This window comes from Engraulis encrasicolus, chromosome 6 (genome assembly GCF_034702125.1).
Source record: "Engraulis encrasicolus isolate BLACKSEA-1 chromosome 6, IST_EnEncr_1.0, whole genome shotgun sequence".
Lineage (NCBI taxonomy): Eukaryota > Metazoa > Chordata > Actinopteri > Clupeiformes > Engraulidae > Engraulis > Engraulis encrasicolus.
The window spans coordinates 51,650,347-51,671,669 of NC_085862.1; the positions used below are offsets into that span (position 1 = coordinate 51,650,347).

Genomic DNA, 21,323 nt, shown 5'->3' on the forward strand with positions numbered 1-21,323 from the left:
ACTAATTCTTCCATGACAGAGCAAATAAACCTTGAAGCAGCAGCTATAACATTTGAAACGGTTTTGATCACTGTGATTTCTGACAAATAGGCACCTGTTGTGTTTAAGATTTGTATACCAGTCTAAGGACAATAGAAAGGCCCAGATACACTTCTAAAGGCACACATGGCTTGCAGCATTTCACCTGTTGAGTCATGTCCTCACATTCAGGTGTGTTTACATCTTCATGCCCAGTAGCCTATAACTATACGTAGAGCCAGGCCCGGATTAAGGTGGGTCTGGGCCCCGGGGCAAGGAGATTGCAAGGGCCCCCCCTCCCCCCTCCCGCTCCGAGCCCATACCAACCCAACCCAACCCCCCCTGACGACACACACTCGCCAATACAAAAGTCTCTTTCTGATATCTGAATTGTTCCTGGCTGAAAACTCAAAGTCCAAACTGGGCTCTTGTTGGTGTCTGATAGGTCACAGTGAATGCCAGACCTTTACACTTTACTGTACATGTTCATGTGTGTATGTGTCCATATGTCCCTTTGTGTCTCTGAGTATGTATGTGTGTGTGTGTTTCTGAGAGAGAGAGAGAGAGAGAGAGAGAGAGAGAGAGAGAGAGAGAGAGAGAGAGAGAGAGAGAGAGAGAGAGAGAAAACAGAAGAGACAGGGTGGAGAGAGTTGTTGTGTGTGATGGGGACAAAACAAAGCATGTCACTATCTGATTGTCCCGTTGGTTACATGAGTTGATAATGACAGCGCCAGGCTGGCTATAATGTCTCTGTGTTGAAAGTGACGGATGAAATGACACCAGCACATGGCACCAGCGGCTAAATCCTCAGGATGAAGCCGACCCACCCGATGCACAATCTGATAGCCAGGAACAATTAGTCATCTTTTTTTGGTTCCCTCTATGTCAACTAATATTGATCATTAGAAGTTCACTTGTGTTGTACCATTCAAAAGTCTAATATATAGTAAATGACCAATCCAAATATTTTACAGGTTTTGAACTGATAAAAAAGGCTGTAAGGTGTCGTTATTCAAATGCATGTCTTTGGATTGTAACTCTAGACTAGTCATTGTTTTTCAGCATAAATGTAACTTTGTGCTGCTATCAGAAGTGTTTCTCATGGTGAAATAGTGCTGCAGATTAGCTCTAATCTTTAAAAATTGCTACCATTGCCCTATATCCATATTGGTTTTTCTCTTACAATGGCTGCCGTTCCTCATGGCCCAGGGATCCTCTGGTTGTCGTCCCCCATGCCCCAGGGGCCCTCTGGTTGCCATACATCATGGCTCAGGGGCCCTCTGGTTGCCATATTCTGTGGCCCAGGGGCCCTCTGGTTTTCGTACTGGTATGGCCCAGGGACCATCTGGTTGCCATATCCTGTAGCCCAGGGGCCCTTTGATTGCTGTCCCCCTAGGCGCTCTAGTCGCTGTACCGCATAGCCCAGGGGCCCTTTGATTGCCGTTTCCTGTGGCCCAGGGGCCCTCTGGTTGCCGTCCCCCGTGGCCCAGGGGCCCTCTGGTTGCCATATCACGTAGTTCAGGGGTCCTTTGCCATCCTCCGTGGCCCAGGGGCCCTCTGATTGCCGTCCTCCGTGGCCTAGGGGCCCTCTGGTTGCTGTACGACATGGCCCAGGGGCCCTCTGGTTCCTATGTCCTGTGACCGAGGGCCCTCTGACTGCTGTCACTCCCCCCAGCCCATTTCAGTTAACCCTTATAGACTAAAGAAGTACAACTAAAGAAGATCCTAGAATAGAGGGCTCTATCGCAATCAGCATCGACATCGGTATCTGGATTGTTGTTGGGCCCCCCCTGGGCCCCCTGGATCCATGGGCCCTGGGGCGCCAGCCCCACTCGCCCGGTCGGTAATACGGCCCTGCGTAGAGCCCCCAAAACAGCAAATACCTGATTTCCATGTAATTCTGATGATGTAACTTAAGGAAATTCAATACAGGAAGTTTTTTCCCCTCTTTCATTTTAGCTTCATCAAAACAATAACTACAGATGCGAGTTGGAGATTACATTTGTCACGACATATGTCAGTAGACAATTGGAGAGCCTACAATTGTTCTGAGAAGTTACAAGGTACATTTCAGCCAGATGTACAGCACTATTCCTCAAAGGTGAGGAAAGAAGGGGGAAATGAAATCTCAGATTTCTTTGTTTTCAATACCTGAAAAGTCCCCACTTTGATATTCTTGTTTTATGTTTTAAAGGAAGTGAATCTACTGTAATACAGTACGTCTGTTTTTACTTCACTTAGAAAGCCAAGGCACCTTCAACCCTGCCTACTGCCATTGCCTCTGGAGCACAGCATGCTTTATTTCTCATCAGCATTTTGGCTACCCGCTTTGAAAGTTGTTCTTGTTAAGTGCTAATGTAATGTAATGCATCAGTAGATGCACTTCGTATCAGAGAAGAGGACCATGTACTCACAAATAGTATACAGCACGCGCGCACACACCTCAGCAATTATAACATGATCCCAGGTGAAGGTGGTGTTGAAAGTTGGCTGGGCACCACCTATGGGCTGGAGTGACCACAGCAAAACAACCAATCACGATGAGCATGTATACTGCATGCACCCAAATGTGAAACACAATAAATCAAATAAACACAATACGTTTGTGAACCGCAAGAAATCAAAGCCGCTTCCAATGAGACGGTAACAATTTTAAAGTGTCACGTTTCTTTATTACACATAAAATTGGTAGATAATCCCCAGAAAACAATTACGGGACGCGGCACTTTGCAGGGTCCCCTTCCGCTGGCTCATGTCGTGATTGGAGCTTGGCCGGGATAATGTTACTCAAAGTGCAATTAGGGAAAAATGGCCCCACACATACACCCACTCAGTAATGAGGTTCTCAAGTCCATCCCTTTACATTGTGAACATTGGCCATTTGTGCAAATGGGGAAATGATGAGACCGCTCATCACGTGTCCATGCCTCCCTCCGTCCACACCCAACTGATGTCTAAATGACCCCTTAAACATTGTGTTCAACCCCGTTTAGTGCTCATTTGAAATCGGCCTCGCTGTATGCATTAACTTCAGTATTAGCATCCAGTGCGGTTCCCCTCTCAGTCCCAGGTCGATTTTCCAATACCAGGCCTGGCTGAGCTGAGCTAATCATGTGTTAGCATCCTCAGGTGTCGTGTCCACAGGTGTGCTCCCTCTTGTCCAGGTGTCCACTCTTCTCGTTTCCTGTCCCGCACTCCTCCACTCCATTGCACATCAGCTGATCAGGATGACCGTGTCATCTTTTGGGACCCTACAAGGGAATTGGAGGAAATAGAGTAAAATAATGACATTAGTCAGAATTACGGTACAATGGCTTTGCAACGGGTAAGTCTAGGCCAATATGGAAGTGCTATGGCAAACCCAAGTGTTATTGTCTGTCTGACGTGAGTGGGGTGATAAGACTGACTTGGGGGCAGCAGTGGCCTAATGGTTAGGGAGGTGAACATACAATCAGATCAGAGGGTTGCAGGTTTGAATCCCACCCTTACCTCTCACTACACCTCCATCCATGGCTGAGGTGTCCTTGAGCAAGGCACCTATACCCCACACTACTCCAGGGACTGTAACCAATACCCTGTAATAACTGTAAGTCGCTTTGGATAAAAGCGGCAACTAACTGTAATGTAATGTAATCTTTTAAATTCATATTTGCTGATTTGCATGATCTCTAGCAAACATGGAATTAAACCAGACATGTAAAAAGGAACTAAAATATATGAACTATGAGCTGACATTTGTTAAAGAAGTTACAGTAAAATATGTACAGTGGTTTCATTTAGCTGGTCAGTGTTAGAAGTGCTTCCTCTACTGGCATTCAAAATCCCCTCCGTGAACATTTTCTGTGGAAAACTGCAGCTTTCAGCCCTGTGGTCATCTTCAGTACTGCTTTCAATTCAGTCTTAATGTCTCGGTTCCTCAATGGTGGAACAATCTACCAGACGCAGCAAGACTAAGCACATCTCTTTCAACTTTCAAGAAGCAAGTAAAGACTCTTCTCTTTCGTGACGATCTACTACACTAATGCTTGAGCTGCCCCAGTCCAGAGAGTCTATGGCATAATGTGTATGTGTGTGTGTGTGTGTACTCTTAACCCTTTGCTAAATTACTTAAGCAATAAAGAAATAAAACTAACCCTACTTAACATCTGCACTTGCTGTTCTGTATTTTTCCTGTACTCTTTGTATCTGGTAGTGACGTTGAAAATGATTATGTCCTCGATTGTAAGTTGCTTTGGTTATAAAGCATCTGCCAAATGCAGTGTAATGTAATCTAATGCAATTGTCTATCATGTAGTACACAACTAAGCCAGTGCTGTAGACCTCTACGGTATACTAGCCTCAAAATACGTGGTAGCAGATGTGACAGGCCCAAACTTATCTTAGTGGAATTGTTAATAAATTGTTTACCACCATAAACATGGTAAAACTCCAAAACGGTAGCCTGGTAAACCAGCGCCACCTGCTGGACGCTGATAAATTAAGACATCCAATACATTTAGGCTGGTTTATCAGGCTACCAAAACGGTCAACTTTTTCTCAATCTTATTCCACACATTGTGCCACATCACATTGTGTCATCGGGATGGCTGCAATGAACATGAGACTCGTGAGAAAAAAATAATAATTATAGAGAAAAACACTTGTGTAGATGAAGCAACAAAACAAAAGCCTTTGTGACACAAAATGAATGGATGTCCTCTAATGCACAAATAGATCAAACACAAGCAGAGTTACCATCAACTACACACTACACAATCTCACTAGAAGGTTGAGGGCAAGACTTTCTGTCCCCTGAGTGTACACATGCATTTATGGCCAAGGAGATCCCTACCTCTCAGAGACTCAGACGCCCATAACAGTGTGCAGTGCACACACACACGCATGCATTTATGGCCGAGGATATCCCTGCATCTCTCACGCCCATAGGGAGATATGGTCGCTCCCAAAGACAAACAAACAATGAAGCCACAGCACTGCCCATGACACACACACACACACACACACACACACACACACACACACACACACACACACACACACACACACACACACACACACACACACACACACACACACACACACACACACACACACACACGTCCCAGAGAGCTTCTCAAAGAACATTCTCACGTACATGGAGCCACCATGAATATGATAATATCATGTGCATACAAGTGCCCCAAAAACCAAATGTAGTGAAGTTGTAAGAAATTGGACTTCTAATGGGAACTTAAGAAGAGGCATTTGAGACTTTCCTTGTCCAAGCATCCAAGCATATGGGCAGCCATAGCGAAGCAGTTAAGGAGATGGGCTGTAGATCAGAGTGTTACAGGTTCGAATCCCACCCTTTCACTCCTTATCTCACGCCATGGCTGAAGAGCACTTGAGCATGGCACCTACCCCCCAAACTGCTCCAGGGACTGCAACGAATACCCTGTACAGAAATAACTAAAAGTCGCTTCGGATAAAAGCGTCAGCTGTAATTTAATGTAATGTAATGTAATCTCATCACCAGTCTTATCACCAGTTCTGATTGCGTCCCTGGGAAGCTAGAAGCCATATCACTGGAAACTCGAGAGATCATGGAACGCCACTGAATTACTGAACAACTTTTATTGAATTTGTAAGTGAGCCTGATGACGCTACATGCGGGGAAAAAAAAATCGGTAAAGTCTGTGCGGTGACCCATCTTTAATATTTAACTGCCCAAGAAAGTTTAACTTTAACTTAACTTTAACTTTTATTCACATTTGTGTATCTATAAAAAAAGGTTCTTACCATGTAGCCATACACAACCCAGATTCCTCTTGGCACACCACATTGGGCATTTTTGTGTTCAGACCGCTAAACCCACACTAACCGCTGCATTTTAATGTGTCTTTAACCTTTACTTTTGTTAGGCCTATTTGAAGTCAATGCGAGTGAATGGGGAATTACACAGCTTGTCAACAGACACAAACACACACAGCTAAAAAGGAGGCAGATGGCTGGCTGGCTTTGAGAGGGGGAAGGTGGTCTGGTGTGTGTGTGTGTGTGTGTGTGTGTGTGTGTGTGTGTGTGTGTGTGTGTGTGTGTGTGTGTGTGTGTGTTGGGGGGGTTGCACTCCACTTTCTCCCTCCCTCACACTGTAGTTCGCCTCCGTTCTTGTCTGTTTATCGCGGAACTGCTGCGGCCAGGGGAAAAAGGCCTTTTCCCGAGCAGAGTACAGCAGACAGAGAATGAGAGAGAGAGAGAGAGAGAGAGAGAGAGAGAGAGAGAGAGAGAGAGAGAGAGAGAGAGAGAGAGAGAGAGAGAGAGAGAGAGAGAGAGAGAGAGAGAGATGCACATTTCTCTGTAATCAGTATGTAGAGAGCTGCCCGGGTGTGTCTGCATTTTCTCCCACCGCTAATTTTATTTCTGCTGCCACAGTGGGCTAACCTCAAGATGGAGGAGGCCGCCCTCCCGCTCTGATGACAGGGGCTGGATATACCTTCTGCTGCAGCGCTGTGTGTGTGTGTGTGTGTGTGCGGGCGTGTATATGTACGTATTTTTGTGTGTGTGTGTGTGTGTGTGTGTGTGTGTGTGTGTGTGTGTACGTGTAAAAAAGTGTGTGTGCTGGATATACCTTCAGCAGAAGTGTGTGTGTGTGTGTGTGTGTGTGTGTGTCCGTGCATGCTGGATATACTGCAGCAGAGTGAGAGAGAGAGAGAGTGTGTGTGTGTGTGCGCGTGTGTGTGTGTATGTGAGCACTGGATTTACCTTGCGCAGCAGCAGGAGAGGCCGGGGAGCAGAGGGTGCTGGAGAGGCCTGGGCCGATGAGGGGCGTACATACACCCCTCTGGATCCACGCTCCCACTCACACTCTCGTCACACGCACCCCTCAGAGGGAAATCCTTCCGCTCGCTCAGGAACTTGTACAGGTCTGTGGCCGGGAAGCCATGCAGCTGATATTTCTGAGACAGAAGAAAGAGGAATCAGTAGAGGGTGTGTGTGTGTGTGTGTGTGTGTGTGTGTGTGTGTGTGTGTGTGTGTGTGTGTGTGTGTGTGTGTGTGTGTGTGTGTGTGTGTGTGTGTGTGTGTGTGTGTGAGTGAGTGAAGTGCATGTGTGTGACGCTGGGAAAGCCATGTTGCTTGTAGTTCTATGACAGAAGAACTGTAACTGTAAAGAGATGAAAAGGTAAAAGGTAGACAGTGATGCACAACCTGGATTGATTAGTTGTAATCCAGTGTCACATGTGTAAGGGATAGCAGCCGACGAGGACACCGGTTCCATGAAATTAATGGCGAGGCGGAGACTCTAGAGTTCTACAGCCTCCGCCAAGACATTAACTTCATCAAACTGGTCGACCTTGAAGGCAGTCATCCCGATTATCTCCCATTTGGAAATACCTCCCATGTATGAATACAGAGTAGTTTTTCAAAAAAAATATGACTGTCTTTAAAGTTGTAGCAATCATGCCAACTGCACCAGAATCTAGCGACCAAGAGAGGGAATCTAGCAACCTTCTCTGTCGGAAGCATCTAACTTGGACGTGAATAGAATCTTCATTCGGATTGTCGATGGTATGATTAATAATTCCTGCAACATTATTCCTTAAATACCATCGGTATTCCGAACAAAGATTCTATGCGTGCCGTGCCCAAGATAGATGCTTGACCGGTTCAAAGAAATGAATGGTCACCCCACCAGCCAATCAGAAAAGAGTGTTCCGTTGTGAAGGGAGATACTCCAAATGGCCTGGTTTTACCTGTAGAATTCAACCAGGCGATTACCTGGTTAAATAATCACCTGGTTGAACTGGACAGGTAAAACCAGGTGATATGGAATAGGTGGCACTGGATTGTATAATGAATACAGTTCGCCCATCACTGTAGGTAGATATGGCTGTGTGTGTGTGTGTGTGTGTGTGTGTGTGTGTGTGTGTGTGTGTGTGTGTGTGTGTGTGTGTGTGTGTGTGTGTGTGTAAAATGGGCTCTGCTCCAGGTAGCTCTGTAAGAGACTTAAATGGAGGGAGATGGATGCAACAAAAGGTTTGCATGTGTGTGTGTGTATTTCTGAGAGAGATGCAGTAGAGGTATAGTGTGAGTGTGTGTGTCTGTGTGCAATGGTACAGCTGCACTGCTGGTAGTTGGTTGGGTGCTGGTTTGAGAGGAAAAGAAAAGCCCTGTTAGGGCTGCCTCAGGCACATTCTGGGGAAGCCAGGGGATTTTCTGCTCTCTTGCTTCTGACCACAGGAAAGAGACACACACACACACACACACACACACACACACACACACACACACACACACACACACACACACACACACACACACACACACACACCACTTCGGCCTTATCAAATGATGAACACGCGAGTGTGTGTGTGTGTGAGTTATACTTTGCAGTGACATCACAAGAAAGAGAAAGTCTGTGTGTGTAAGTGTGTGTTACCTTGATGGTTTCATAGGAGTCTGTGATGAGGGCGATGAAGAGTGAGAGCACCATATAGATGAAGAGCGATATGAAGGAGTAGAGGTAGACTCGGCTGAAGACCCAGACCAGCGTGGTCTTCTCCTCAAACTGGGCGAAGGTGGTGAACATGTCGTCTCCATTCACCAGCGAGAACAGACACTCGGCCACACGACTCAGCCCTTCAAACTAGTGCGCACACACGCGCACACACACACACACACACACACACACACACACACACACACACACACACACACACACACACACACACACACACACACACACACACACACACACACACACACACACACACACACACACACACACACACACACACACACACACACACACACACATATGATTCATATACTGCAAACATGCATGTTCCTTACATGAAATCGTATAGAAAAAATGTGCCAGATTTGCAAGAGTCACTTATGCGTTTTCTAATATATGTCTATCATGATAGTCGATTATGGCCCCTTTTCGAAAAGAAATACTATATGGAACTTATATGCATGCCGTATAACATGACTGCATGCAGTATAAATTCTTATAAGAGTTTGACATGCCAACAATGCATAATACTATATTATATTGACTAAAACATAGGAGAAAACTACTATATTCCTATAGAAATAATGCACGTTTTATGTTAAAATCATATTGAAGTCTTATTCAATTTACGTATTGTAGCGGAGGGGAGTAGAGTTGCCCAGCTGGGACTTGAACCGGTGATGGTCACTCCATCACATGGCCTTCCCCTTCGGGAAGCACACCCGTAGCTTCACACACTCATGGTGTCCCTCACGCAACTGCCCATCATGCTTCTCCCATCCAGTGTGCCCCATCATCAATGCTTCACCTATCACTGAGGTCCCTCACACGGGGGTCACCAATCCTGGGGGTCCCTCTCATGGAATTACGGCTCACACACCATGGGTACGCTTCCGATGGCCTCACGGTACCATACCACTTCTGACACCATTTTTAGCGAAGGGGAGTAGAGTTGCCCAGCTGGGACTTGAACCCAGACCTTCTGGGGTAGTAAACCGGGGCTCTGACCGCTACACCAAAGAGCCACGCTCGTTGGCATGTTAGTCAGAACACAGCCACAACCCTAGTGATGGTCACTCCATCACACGTATGTTCCGTACATGTTCCGTAGTTGGATTTTACAGACTTTCTATATTAAGTTTATAGGAAGTTTACAACTTGAAATGTCATATTCGTATATAAATTTTATAAAGTTTATACATTTAATTATATGCAAACCTTATTTAATTTGTACATTTCTTAAACAGTTTCTGACACCAATATTTATATGAATTCTGCACATTTCTCATACGAAGCATGATACAACAACAACATGGCACAAATACAGCACACATCTGATTGGCATTCATCCAAAAACAGCACTATTTTCCAATCTTTTTACTTATACGAAATATATAAGCCCTTAGTAACATAAATTGTGTATGGCATATATGACTGAAAATGAATAAAAAAATAGCTAGATTTGTATATGTGGGTTTGTGCCTTGTATGACCCTTATAATATTCTTATGGAACAGATATAATCCATATGCGTTTTTAATAAGACTTTTTCATATGGGCACACACACACACACAGTATTTCTAGAATGGAACACATCTCCATTCACCAGCGAGAACAGACACTCAGCCATCCGACTCAGCTCTTAAAACTAGCACACACGCACGCGGACACACTCTCAACCACACAACTCAGGCCTTCAAACTAGGGCATTCGCACAAGTACTGGAAAGGAAGTGGTCTCCATCCACCAGCAAGATGAGAACACAAACACAGGGCCTCAAACTATAGTTGGATGAAAACTGGCATGTGTACATGCACACACAATGGAAATTTCATTTGGAAATACAATTGAAGTCAAGACAAATATGGTCTTATGTGTTGTGCACAGACCAGAAGCATTGTAGCATTGATAGCATTGTGCCCGTATAAGTGTCCCAATTTTATTCATTTATTATTATCTATATTATTGTTATATTATCTTGCAGATTTAAGACGTCTATACATTTTCTCTGAAATAGACACCACCTCAAAGCAGAGCACTGGATGTAAACATTATTTACTTGAATGAATCATTTATTTTTATACGGGGTGAGATGCAGTTTTATAACTTTTTTACAGGCTTGATTTCTGCAAGGGAAAAAGCTCTGCTCTGTACAAACATATGACCACTCCTAAAGCTCGCAGAGCCCAAACGTTTGTCTCGCACCACATTCCTGGGTTTTGGTCGGGCTGCACTATATATAGAGGTCACCCAGTTCCAGAGACATATGCATACTCTTGGCACCGCGGACCACATTACCACTACACTATACGGTTATGGATAATTTGCATAGCACACTGGGAGTCTGGCACCATCTAGTGGCAAGGAGTGGGTAATGCCTTTAGCTATATCATCACATACGGCACCCATACTGGAATTTCTACCAGTACCCCACATACCTGGCACCCATTTCTTTCTTGTGTGTGTGTGTGTGTGTGTGTGTGTGTGTGTGTGTGTGTGTGTGTGTGTGTGTGTGGTGGTAGGGGGTCCTTCTGATAAGGCCCCAGTATGTGTATGTGTGTTTGTTCACTTTGTGATAAGGCTACTGAATGCAGGGCAAGATAATCCGTACGGAGTGGCACAGTGCCAAGGGGAACCAACCATTTTTGACCAGTGAGGGGGCACCACAAGACACACACTTAAATATATAGAGGTATAGTGTCCGGGGGCACCACCACATTGGCTTAATACAATGTGTGTGTGTGTGTGTGTGTGCGCTTGTGCGTGTGTGTGTGTACCTTCTCATGATACGGCCCAAGCACTATCCATCCACAGAAGGTGTATCCCAGGTAGATCATGCCAGCACAGCAGCAGAAACGCAGTACCTTGGGGAGCGCCGCTCTCATGGTCAGGATCAGCACCTGAGGACCAGGAACGAGGATGTAAGTGTGTGTGTGTGTGTGTGTGTGTGTGTGTGTGTGTGTGTGTGTGTGTGTGTGTGTGTGTGTGTGTGTGTGTACACGTCTGCAGCTCCCCCAGATACAAGTGTGGAGTGGAGGGATGTCAGCCATAAAACAGAAATAATCTTCCATTTAAGATTTAAAGTGCCACTTGGTCAACTTCACAGGTTCCACTGTATTGAACACTTGCTGCGTCACTCATCACATGGCAGCATACCTGCTATGTATTTATACTTGACCCCGAGGACCCCTGGTGGCCTAATCTAACATCCACATTACAGTACCATGCGTCACAAAGATTCACCCCGTTTCATATGAAAATGCTGAGTGCGTGCAAGCATGTACATACTGTATGTGCATCAATGTACTGTATGTAAATATGCATTTTAGAGAGTGCTGACATACGTTGTATTTCTGGAAGTAGCCCAGATATCTGATGACTCCCACCCAGACCAGCAGAGTAGACGTCCCCAGAAACAGACTGCACACGTCATAGCTGGTCAAGCTCTGTGGAAAAACACACACTTAATCAACCTCTTTGGAGGATATCAATACATAGAAAAGCACGCACGCACGTATGCAGCTGGTGAATCACTCTGGAGAGCAGGTGGGATAAATATTTGTCCTCAGCCGTTTAAAGGATAACTTCAGTCAATTTCAACATGTAGTTGTAATGCTCACACTACCCTGGACTTGTCAGTACGTGAGGTTTTTTTTCAGACTTTTCCGAGATCCTGGTCATTGTAATAGGGGCAGCTGTTTGTTTACATTTCAAAACAACATCTTGATTTATTCCCAAAAACATCCAAAAGGTTATGCAACATCAGCAGACAACTACCAAACAGCGATGCCTTTTGGGAAAATATTTGGAGTAGGCCTATGTTAAGAATTTTTTAAATGTAAAGAAAAGCTGCCCCCATTAGAATAGCTCATATCTCGAAAAAGGGCTGAGTCGAAAAATGTGGCATCACCGGGTACTGACAAGTCAAAAGTGTGAGCAATACAACAGCATATTGAAATTGGCTGAAGTGGTCCTTCAGTGGGCAAAGTCTAATGGCCATTACAGTGGCAACATTCTTCTGCACTGAGTACACCTATAAATGTAATTGTCCTGAAGCTGTATTCCAGAGTCCACAGTTTTGTAATGGCTATGATTCACCAACCTCAATGCTAAATTTGCATCTCTGGTCCTTGTTTGTCATCACCCTCTTCTGATACAGTGCCAATAGTCTCGATAATATTATTTCTTTATGATACTATATCTGTAATCAACCTCATCACATCAGGACCTCTGGACTCATTCAACTATAGGAGTGTTGAAACCAAAGCACCTCAAATAATACAACTTAAAGGGACAGTTTGGTCAATTTCAACATGCAGTTGTAATGCTCACACTACCCTGGACTTGTCAGTGCCTGAGATTTTTTTTTCTTCTTCTTCAGCCGTTTCCGAGATCCTGGTCATTGTAATGGGGGCAGCTCTTTGTTTACATTTCAAAAAAAACATTTTTATTTATTCCCAAAAACATCCAAAAGGTTATAAAACATCAGCAGACAACTAGCAAACAGCAGTACCTTTTGGGAAAATATTTGGAGTTGGCCTATGTTTCATTTTTTTAAAAATGTAAACAAACGCTGCCCCCATTAGAATTGCTCATATCTCGGAAAGGGCTGAGCCGAAAAATGTGGCATCACCAGGTACTGACAAGTCAAGGGTAGTGTGAGCAATACAACTGCATGTTGAAATTGACCAAACTGTCCCTTTAACTTACTTTTTAAAACAAACACACAAATGAACTATGAAACCTTTAACCAATCAGAGATCACAGCATAAAATAATTCTTATACCAAAGGCTTACCCATTTGAGTTTGTTTTTAAGTCTTGTATAGATTTTGCAATAGACATCTAGCAATATTAGCGGGAAAAGCAAGCCAAGCCTTGACATTTTTTCTCCATCACTATTGCTAGATTCTCCATTAATAGTTTGTCAGCTAATATTGCTAGAAATCCACAGGACGACAAACATCTATTAACCATACAAGTTACTGTTACTAACCTAGTTATAGCGTGAGGTTACCCCACTAGCAGTCCCAACCCCTAGTTTGGGAACCACTAAACTACTGTAGTTCAAGAAGAGACTAACCCATTCCAGAAAGACCCTATATGATTCTTGTAACAGTTCTAAAATGTGTGTGTTGTTTTAGGATGGAACTAATCCGACTAATTTACTAGAGGGAAATAATGTGTTGTTAATGAGAGAATTGAAAACAAGTTTTTTGCAACAGTACGATTTCATTGAGTAATCTGATTCTTGTAGCAGTACCTTTGCTTGGATCTCCATCTTCAGTATTGAGCCTATAATGGCCAGGACGTCACTGATGATGACCATGACATACCAGCCATTCAGAAACTCCCGTTTGTCATCCTCACAGACCTCGCGACTGTAATTCTCACGGACAAAATTTGAGAACCTCTGGAAAGTAAAACAAAATTACTTAACAGATTGAGATTGTGTCTTTATGTCCATCATTTACCAGATTAAAAACAAAAATGATGATTAAGTGTAGAGGTGTGTACAGTGAATAAGTATTTTAAATAAATTTGGTCAAAAGGAAAATGAGGACATAAAGTGAAGGTGTCTGTGAAATAGTATTTAAATGGGTTTTACCCACTGAAGACAAAAAGATATAACATTGAATGAATAAGTGTGTAGCGTAAATAAGAAGCTAAATTTTGAGGTGTCTACCTGTAATAACCTGACTGCCAGCACTATGGAGCGTGTGCACAGCACCGCGGAGGTCACGCACACCACCATGACGAAGCCGTCAAACACCAGCAGGTAGTGTGTGTTCTTCTGAGCTGGAAACACACACACACACACGCACACACGCACACTTTACTGCCTGAGTTATTCACGATTAAAAATAAACAAGAGCCACATGACAGTCCTGTTTCCTCTGTGGCATACTCCATAAAATTTAACCAGGTCAGTAGCAGTGGGGGAAAGATTATCCATACCAGTTCCCGAGATCCTCCAGTTTTTGCATGCGTTGCTCTCAGCATCAATGTCCAGAGAGATCTTCACTTTGCCGCTGTGGCACTTGTTGTCAAATGTTATCTGAAATATGAACAGTTACATTACTCTTAAAGGCCAACTTCCGATAAAACACAGTTTTACTCACTCCTTTTGAAAATCGGATGGTCACCCCAAGTTAAACTCGCATGCAAGGCTCTCATAGCGGTGCGTCACCTCGCCTGGCTGTGTTTCCCGGTGTTTCCCAATTGACATAGATAATGCAGAGAAACGAGCGCATCACGAAAGTCATTTTTTTCTGCTTGTTTTCATAACAAGCAACGCCTGGTGGCCTGAAACCTAGCTTAGCTCAGCTATCAGCTGGTTGCTACTCTCAGATACACTCAGAGCACAAAGCCTCATACATACAGCATGCCCACTCTGGTAGCTCCATGCCTTCAGTTCGCCTAGGGGTCGCTGTCAAAAGAGCACAGCCCTGAATGGAACCTGCACGCCTCCGTTGGCGCCCCTATAGTGCAGTACCACCCGGGGAAGTGGCGACTCTAACTTTGGACTATCTCTCTGCAGAGCAGGAGGAGAGAGCCAATCAGAAACCGGTATACACGAGAAACCCAGAAGACCCTCTCGTTTCTCCACAAGCCACCTTGCTAGCTTGCAAAAACGGCTTGAAACAAAGCAACCGAACGTTTTTTAAAACGGGACCAACGCGTAACACATTCAATAACAATGCGGAACACAGCAATATTAATGAAATGACGTTGAGAGCACATCTTTAAATTATTCAAGATGTTGGTTATTGTGATGAGATGAGATACATAAACACAGAGACAAACCAAACTGGGACCCCAACTCCACTGAGAGATGTACTAGAAACGCCCCCTTCCTCCAAACCGCACACATACAGTATGAAGAGAGACTAAACTCAATCGACTAACAAGGGTAATAAACATATATAGCAACCTGCCTCCCTGGCCAATGCTAGATGTACAGGAGCATTTCAACCGTAAATATGATAGTGAGACTTGACATGACTGTCATTTTTTTGCCGAATGTACCTGTTGGGCCAAAAGCAATATTGCTGAGAGACTAGATTGTCTCTTCGGGAGAGAAATTCAGAATGGACATGATGAAGTGTGATTCACAGTTAACATCTGATCACCACATGGAACAGGGAAAAAGCCCCAGCAACAATCCTTTGACAACCAAGAAACACCAATGTTGCTGAGAGGATGGGGGGGGAAGGCCCCAGCAACCAATAAACACCTAGTACAATTTACCTCCCATCATTCGCCATGTTTTCTGTACAGTATGTGGGTGCACAAGGAAATCAATATCTCATCCAGCATTGTTTCAATGTTACACCACAGAAAAGTAAATTAATACCACCTGTCCCCAAGCACACATACTGTAAAACTAAACTCACCACACCACTGAAAGTGTAGCAGTCAGGCATCTCCCGAGATCGAACAGTTTGTAAATTGATGCCCTTCAGTTGGAAGGTGATCTCAATTTCAAGGAGCCTTTAAAACAGAAAATCATCATCAATAACGGTTATGTGCATAAAGGAAAACAAAGCAGAAAACCACACATTCTGCATCCTATTTACCTGTAGAAGTCCAGTTCAAAAAAAGAGGCGTTGTCTGTCTTCCATCTGGCCATATGTCTGGGGTCCAGCGACAAGCACACTGAAAAACAATAAGTAAGTTAATAGTGCTGCATAAGACCCAAGCTTTCAAACACATCATAAAGTAGTCAAATGGCCAAACCCATCAACAAACACATTCAAGCATCCATTCTTACATCAAAGGATGAGAAGCAGATGCGTGGCACAACCTCTCTATTACAGAGACATCGTACTTATAAAGTGATGCACTTTGTAATACGGTCTGCACTGTGTAGCTTTTTAAACCCTTCACAGACTAATAGGGTAACTGCCAATTTCAACATGCAGTTGTAATGCTCACACTACCCTGAACTTATCAGTACCTGAGGTTTTTTTTCCCCCTTCAGCCTTTTCCAAGATCCTGGTCATTGTAATGGGGGGAAGTGTTTGATTACATTTAAAAAAAACATCTTGATTCATTCCCAAAAACATCCAAAATGTTATGCAACATCAGCAGACAACTAGCAAACAGCGATACCTTTTGGGAAAATATTTGGAGTAGGCCTATGTTAAGATTTTTTTGGAATGTAAACAAAAGCTACCCCCATTAGAATAGCTCAGATCTCGGAAAGGGTTGAGCCGAAAAATGTGGCATCACCGGGTACCGACAAGTCAAGGGTAGCGTGAGCAATACAACAGCATATTGAAATTGATTGAAGTGGTCCTTTAAGTCAGGGGTGTGCTGAAATAAAGCAACAACGTGTGTGTTAAGAATTGAACAGTATCCAACAGAGTGTCTGACCTTTCTCAGTTTCTGAGTCGATGTCATAGTACTCGTCTGATGGCTGCATCTCTCCCGTCCTGTAATATTCCTTACAGACCACCAGGGGCACTACTGTACCATCTGCATCCTCCGCATAGCTCACCGGGCCCAACGTCAGCTCATGCAGCTTGGAGAACTACTCACACACACACACACACACACACAAATGGGTGGTTAAGGGCGTTTAAGGGCGTAACGCCAGTGAAATTCACTGCATTATGGCCATTTTTATTCTTTTGTATACATGACTGACATCTGAGCTCATACTAACTTGATAATGATATTGTGTTTAATCTTAATATGTGTTTTCATTTATAAAAAACTTTTTTTTCCTTCTATAAGAGCAGTCACACCACAGGACACCATAAAATGAACCTAAGCATTGCGTGACAGAAACATTGCAATATGAAAACATATTAAGAGGTTAATAGTCACCTTAAACTTCCACAGCACTCTCCAATAACTGAGGTACTGACTGGTTAGGAGACAGTCTTTAAGACTTTGTAGTTGGCCTTGCAGCTACCCATTCACAAACATTGACATACATGTCACCCCACAGGAGGCAATTTGTGTTACAAAATTGAACTTGTAGTTAATATTACTGTCTTGAGTTTTTTCACATTCACATATCTTAATATAAAGTTCATATTTATGCAATCATGCCAAATGCTTCATACATTATTCAAAATGTTGTTGGTTAATTTATATATATATATTATAGTCAAGGTTTCATTAATGTTACAGTCACACCGCAGGATATTTGACATATAAACCTTTACATAAATCTGAACAAAAATGTTTCTTCCCACCTAAGACTAACATGAAACATAATGTACCACATCTTCTTTCATTGACATTTGTTTTTAAAGGAAAAATAACAGTTTTGTAGGTTTTTAACCAATGTTACGAAAAAACAAGGCGTCACGTCTCCCACCCAAATACACACATACATGCACACACATGGATATGAATGGTCTCCTCACACACCACAGACCTCTGCTAGGTATGCATACAGAAATCATATCATCAGTCAAACGTCATCATGTCAAAAGGGAGAATAACTATCACTTCTAATAGAAGTAATGCTTTGAATATGTGGCATAGACAGCACCAGGTCAGAAGTTTAGCATGCTTAGTAATTGGGGTGATGGTGCCAAAGGGCGCCGTGTGGATGGTGTGATAGCTTGAGAGTGTGGATTGCCATGGTGTCTTAATCCAACATCTTTATCTTGGGAGATTACACAGATTAGAGGACTCCCATAGAGCTGACCTCAAACTATAACCAATAGGACTGAATCCTAAAACCCAGGGGGTACAGTGCACCTGGCACAACAATAACTTTGACCTCCACAAAAAGGGAGAGGCAATTAACTTCTCCTGGAATCTAGTGCATTTTCTGTTCAATGAGTGATATGATGTTGGGTTTGTGCATGGTGTGCCTTATGAAATGAATGATGCGCTAGGTTTGGGCAATGAATGATGTTAGATTTATATTGTGTGTGTTATGTATGTATATGAAGTGGGTTTGCTGGTGCACCTTAATTTCCTTCGGGGTCAATAAAGTAAATCATCATCATTCTTCCATCACACAAGTAAGTTCAACCGTTACATTTAACCAATCACATGTGAGCAGAAGTAGCAGTGGAAGCGAATGGGGGAGACCTGTGTACAGGGACGGACAAACTGACTGAACTCACTTGATCTATAGTGTAAAAGAGGCTGTCGTGCACGCCCTGCTGAGAGTAGACGGACACGCTGAAGTCGTCCTCGTCAGTGCCCGTGTAGTCCTTCAGGAAGAGACTCTTGAAGGCCATCAGGTTCTCCTCCTTATACGACACCACCAGCTGGTTATTCAGACCAAACAGAACCAGCTTTGGAGAGAGAGAGAGAGAGAGAGAGAGAGAGAGAGAGAGAGAGAGAGAGAGAGAGAGAGACCGTGGAGTTCTCAAAAAAAGTCTTATCGCATAACCCACCAGCTATAGACCATACAGGTCAACTCTCCCTAATTTCCTGGGAAACTTCCTTATTTTGGCTAATCATTTAGTCTAAAAGAAAAGGTGTCTCGAGTTAGTTTCATAGACTTCTTTTGCTAAAGCAATGCAATACATCTTAGTGCCAGTCAGCCTACAACTCGCAGGAGCACCACTGTTATCCACTGTAATACAGCATTAAAGTGTGTCTAACTAATTATGTCTAAATGAAAAGATTTCTGAAAGTAGGCCTGTGGGTTGCTCTCGACTGTTGAACACAGGAAACAAGAGGACATTGCCTCCAACAAATAGGCCATTTCCCCCCAGATGTACAGCACCAAATAGTGGTGAAGGGGAATTTTTTGAAACTCTTGAAAATGTGATGGACTCTGAAGAAGGGTTAGCAACACCGAAACGTTAGTCGGGTGTTTGTACAGAAGATATGTTTAAAACTAAGCTGCAGTGTGCTCCAGCCTCTACCCTCAAGTATCAATACAAAGAGAGGGAGATAGGCCTACACTTCGAAGTTTTCATACGTCTTAAAATTACATAACCCATTGTTAAAGCAGAGCTGGGTTAAGGAATTAAGTCCTAAATATTGAGGGGTGCATACCGTATTCTGTACAATAGGAGGGGATGAGGGGTACTGCCCATACTGAGCAGGATTATCATGGCAACACCCCATCACCTTTCTCTCAGCAACATTGCCCCCCACTTCTGGTTTTGACATCTCCACTTTTTTCTACATGATTTCACCACTTCAAACTCAATCCATTAATGTTGCTTAAAAAAAAAAAAAAAATACTCCCCGGGGTTATTATTCTGGTACGGGTGGTGGCACTTTCGCCTGGGTCCTGGGGACCAAAGGCCCAGTCTCCCTGTGAATTAATCCCATCTGCCATCCCTCTGTTTATAAAATAAGGAAGCCCTATGGCTCCAGAGATTTTCGTCTCAAATTTACCTGAGTGGTGACCATGATTATTTTTAAGATCTGCACGCCCAGTTTCCATGGCTTCTGGCCACGTGCTCTGTATTTCTCACACGGGCTCATGAAGTAATACTTCAGGTCATCTCTGAGGGTTTCCTCTGACCTTACGTCACTGGCCACTGGATTCCTTTGCCAAAATACATAACACAAGACAGGTCAATCAGTGCATCAATCCAACTTTGATGCATTTACAACTGAGCATCATCCTCATTCAAATAGCTTGAGAATGCAAAATACATGAAAAAGCACTTGTGAAAATGATAGGGGTTAAAGTTTCAGGGTTCCTGTCACTAGCCTAATAAGTAGGCTATGGACTGTTGAAAGCAGAATACAGAAATGGCTTTAACAAAAAAGGTGACTAGTTCTATAATGTTATTGTGTAGGGGGAGTTCAAGGTCAGTGAACTTACTGTAGGCCTACACATTGGCTGGGAACATGTTATGACCCTTTTTATTGTACTTAGTGCCCAAGTCACATGTCGATTCCTCATTTTAGAAAGAGGAAGAAGTGGTGTTAAACCCGCGGACGATATTTAAGAAATTAGCCTACTGTTTCTAACACAGCAGACCATTCGGCTACTTTCTTAATTTCTGTGTTCCCAAAAGGATGAAAAGGTGCACATAAGTTATTGGCTGTGCGGCCAATAGAACACTGGCTACATTCATCACGGGGGAAAAGTCCAAGGTTGACCTCAGAGCTATCAAAAGAACTTCCAATGTTTGCACAAACCTCTCTAGTAGCCTACGAACCCAAACAGTTTCATGTAGCAAGGCTGTTCTCATAGACAACACAGAAATGTTACTTGCTCCTTTATCTTCGCGACAATGTAGCTGTCCCAAGATGATGTTCACCAAAGATAAGTAGTGGACGCAACATGTGCTTTAATCAGCACGGTAGTCTAACGGTTGTTTTATGGACGTTTGTGCCATAGCAGACTATCTGGATTTTCAATTAGCAAGCAATAGTTTCACCTATTGTGTTTTACCTCTTTTCACCTAAAGCTTTAAGTGTTGTCGACAGGAATACCACGCGTTTATGAGCGCGTACAAGCCAGGTAAGCAAGGTGTTCTTACCGTGCCAACTCATTTTCGGTGGGCATCATTTCCATTGACATTTGCCACCTGCCAGTTCGTCTTCAATCCCTGATCCTTTCATCAATCATTTTCAATTAATGTGATCGAACTAAATCGCAACTGTTACCAAATTCAGGGGACACAAGTAGCCTAGTGTTTGGTCGACGGTCAAACTACTGCTGACGGTGGCTACTGTCCAATCAACGACTGCTTTTAAACAGTAGGTGTGTTCTGACTGCACTACCGCCACCCACACAGACGCACTCCAAACTACTAGTGGGGGTCGTAAAAGGGTTTGTTATGCCGGATGGGCCAAATTATGTAACAGATTTGTCTGCCGTGGATTATCAGTAACAAACAAACAAAACCCCCAAATGAAACCTA

At 43.6% G+C, this 21,323-nt stretch overlaps 1 protein-coding gene across 2 annotated transcripts; it reads right to left on the reverse strand.

Moving 5' to 3' along the window:
* Positions 1-2,664: 2,664 nt before the first annotated feature.
* mcoln2 (mucolipin TRP cation channel 2) lies at positions 2,665-21,179 on the reverse strand. 2 transcript variants are annotated; one of them, XM_063201910.1, is made up of 14 exons: positions 20,940-21,179; positions 19,840-19,993; positions 18,606-18,779; positions 16,888-17,044; positions 16,089-16,167; positions 15,906-16,002; positions 14,467-14,566; positions 14,195-14,307; positions 13,772-13,921; positions 11,854-11,955; positions 11,287-11,409; positions 8,432-8,638; positions 6,757-6,950; positions 2,665-3,269 (listed from the first exon to the last, which is right to left on the reverse strand). In XM_063201910.1, exons 1-14 carry the CDS (start codon positions 20,978-20,980, stop codon positions 3,233-3,235), a joined length of 1,728 nt encoding a protein of 575 aa, XP_063057980.1. In that variant the 5' UTR covers positions 20,981-21,179; the 3' UTR covers positions 2,665-3,232. The 2 variants fall into 2 exon arrangements, with proteins under 2 accessions (XP_063057980.1, XP_063057981.1); XM_063201911.1 differs by lacking the exon at positions 19,840-19,993.
* Positions 21,180-21,323: the final 144 nt, after the last annotated feature.

Bases quoted from the DNA above. Each gene is read 5' to 3' on its own strand.
- mcoln2 (XM_063201910.1), bottom strand. From the start codon at position 20,980: ATGTCAATGGAAATGATGCCCACCGAAAATGAGTTGGCACG. The intron at 17,045-18,605 runs GTGAGTTCAGTC...GTGTGTGAGTAG, and splicing joins TCTTTTACACTATAGATCAA to TTCTCCAAGCTGCATGAGCT. The intron at 13,922-14,194 runs GTAGACACCTCA...TTTACTTTCCAG, and splicing joins TGGCAGTCAGGTTATTACAG to AGGTTCTCAAATTTTGTCCG.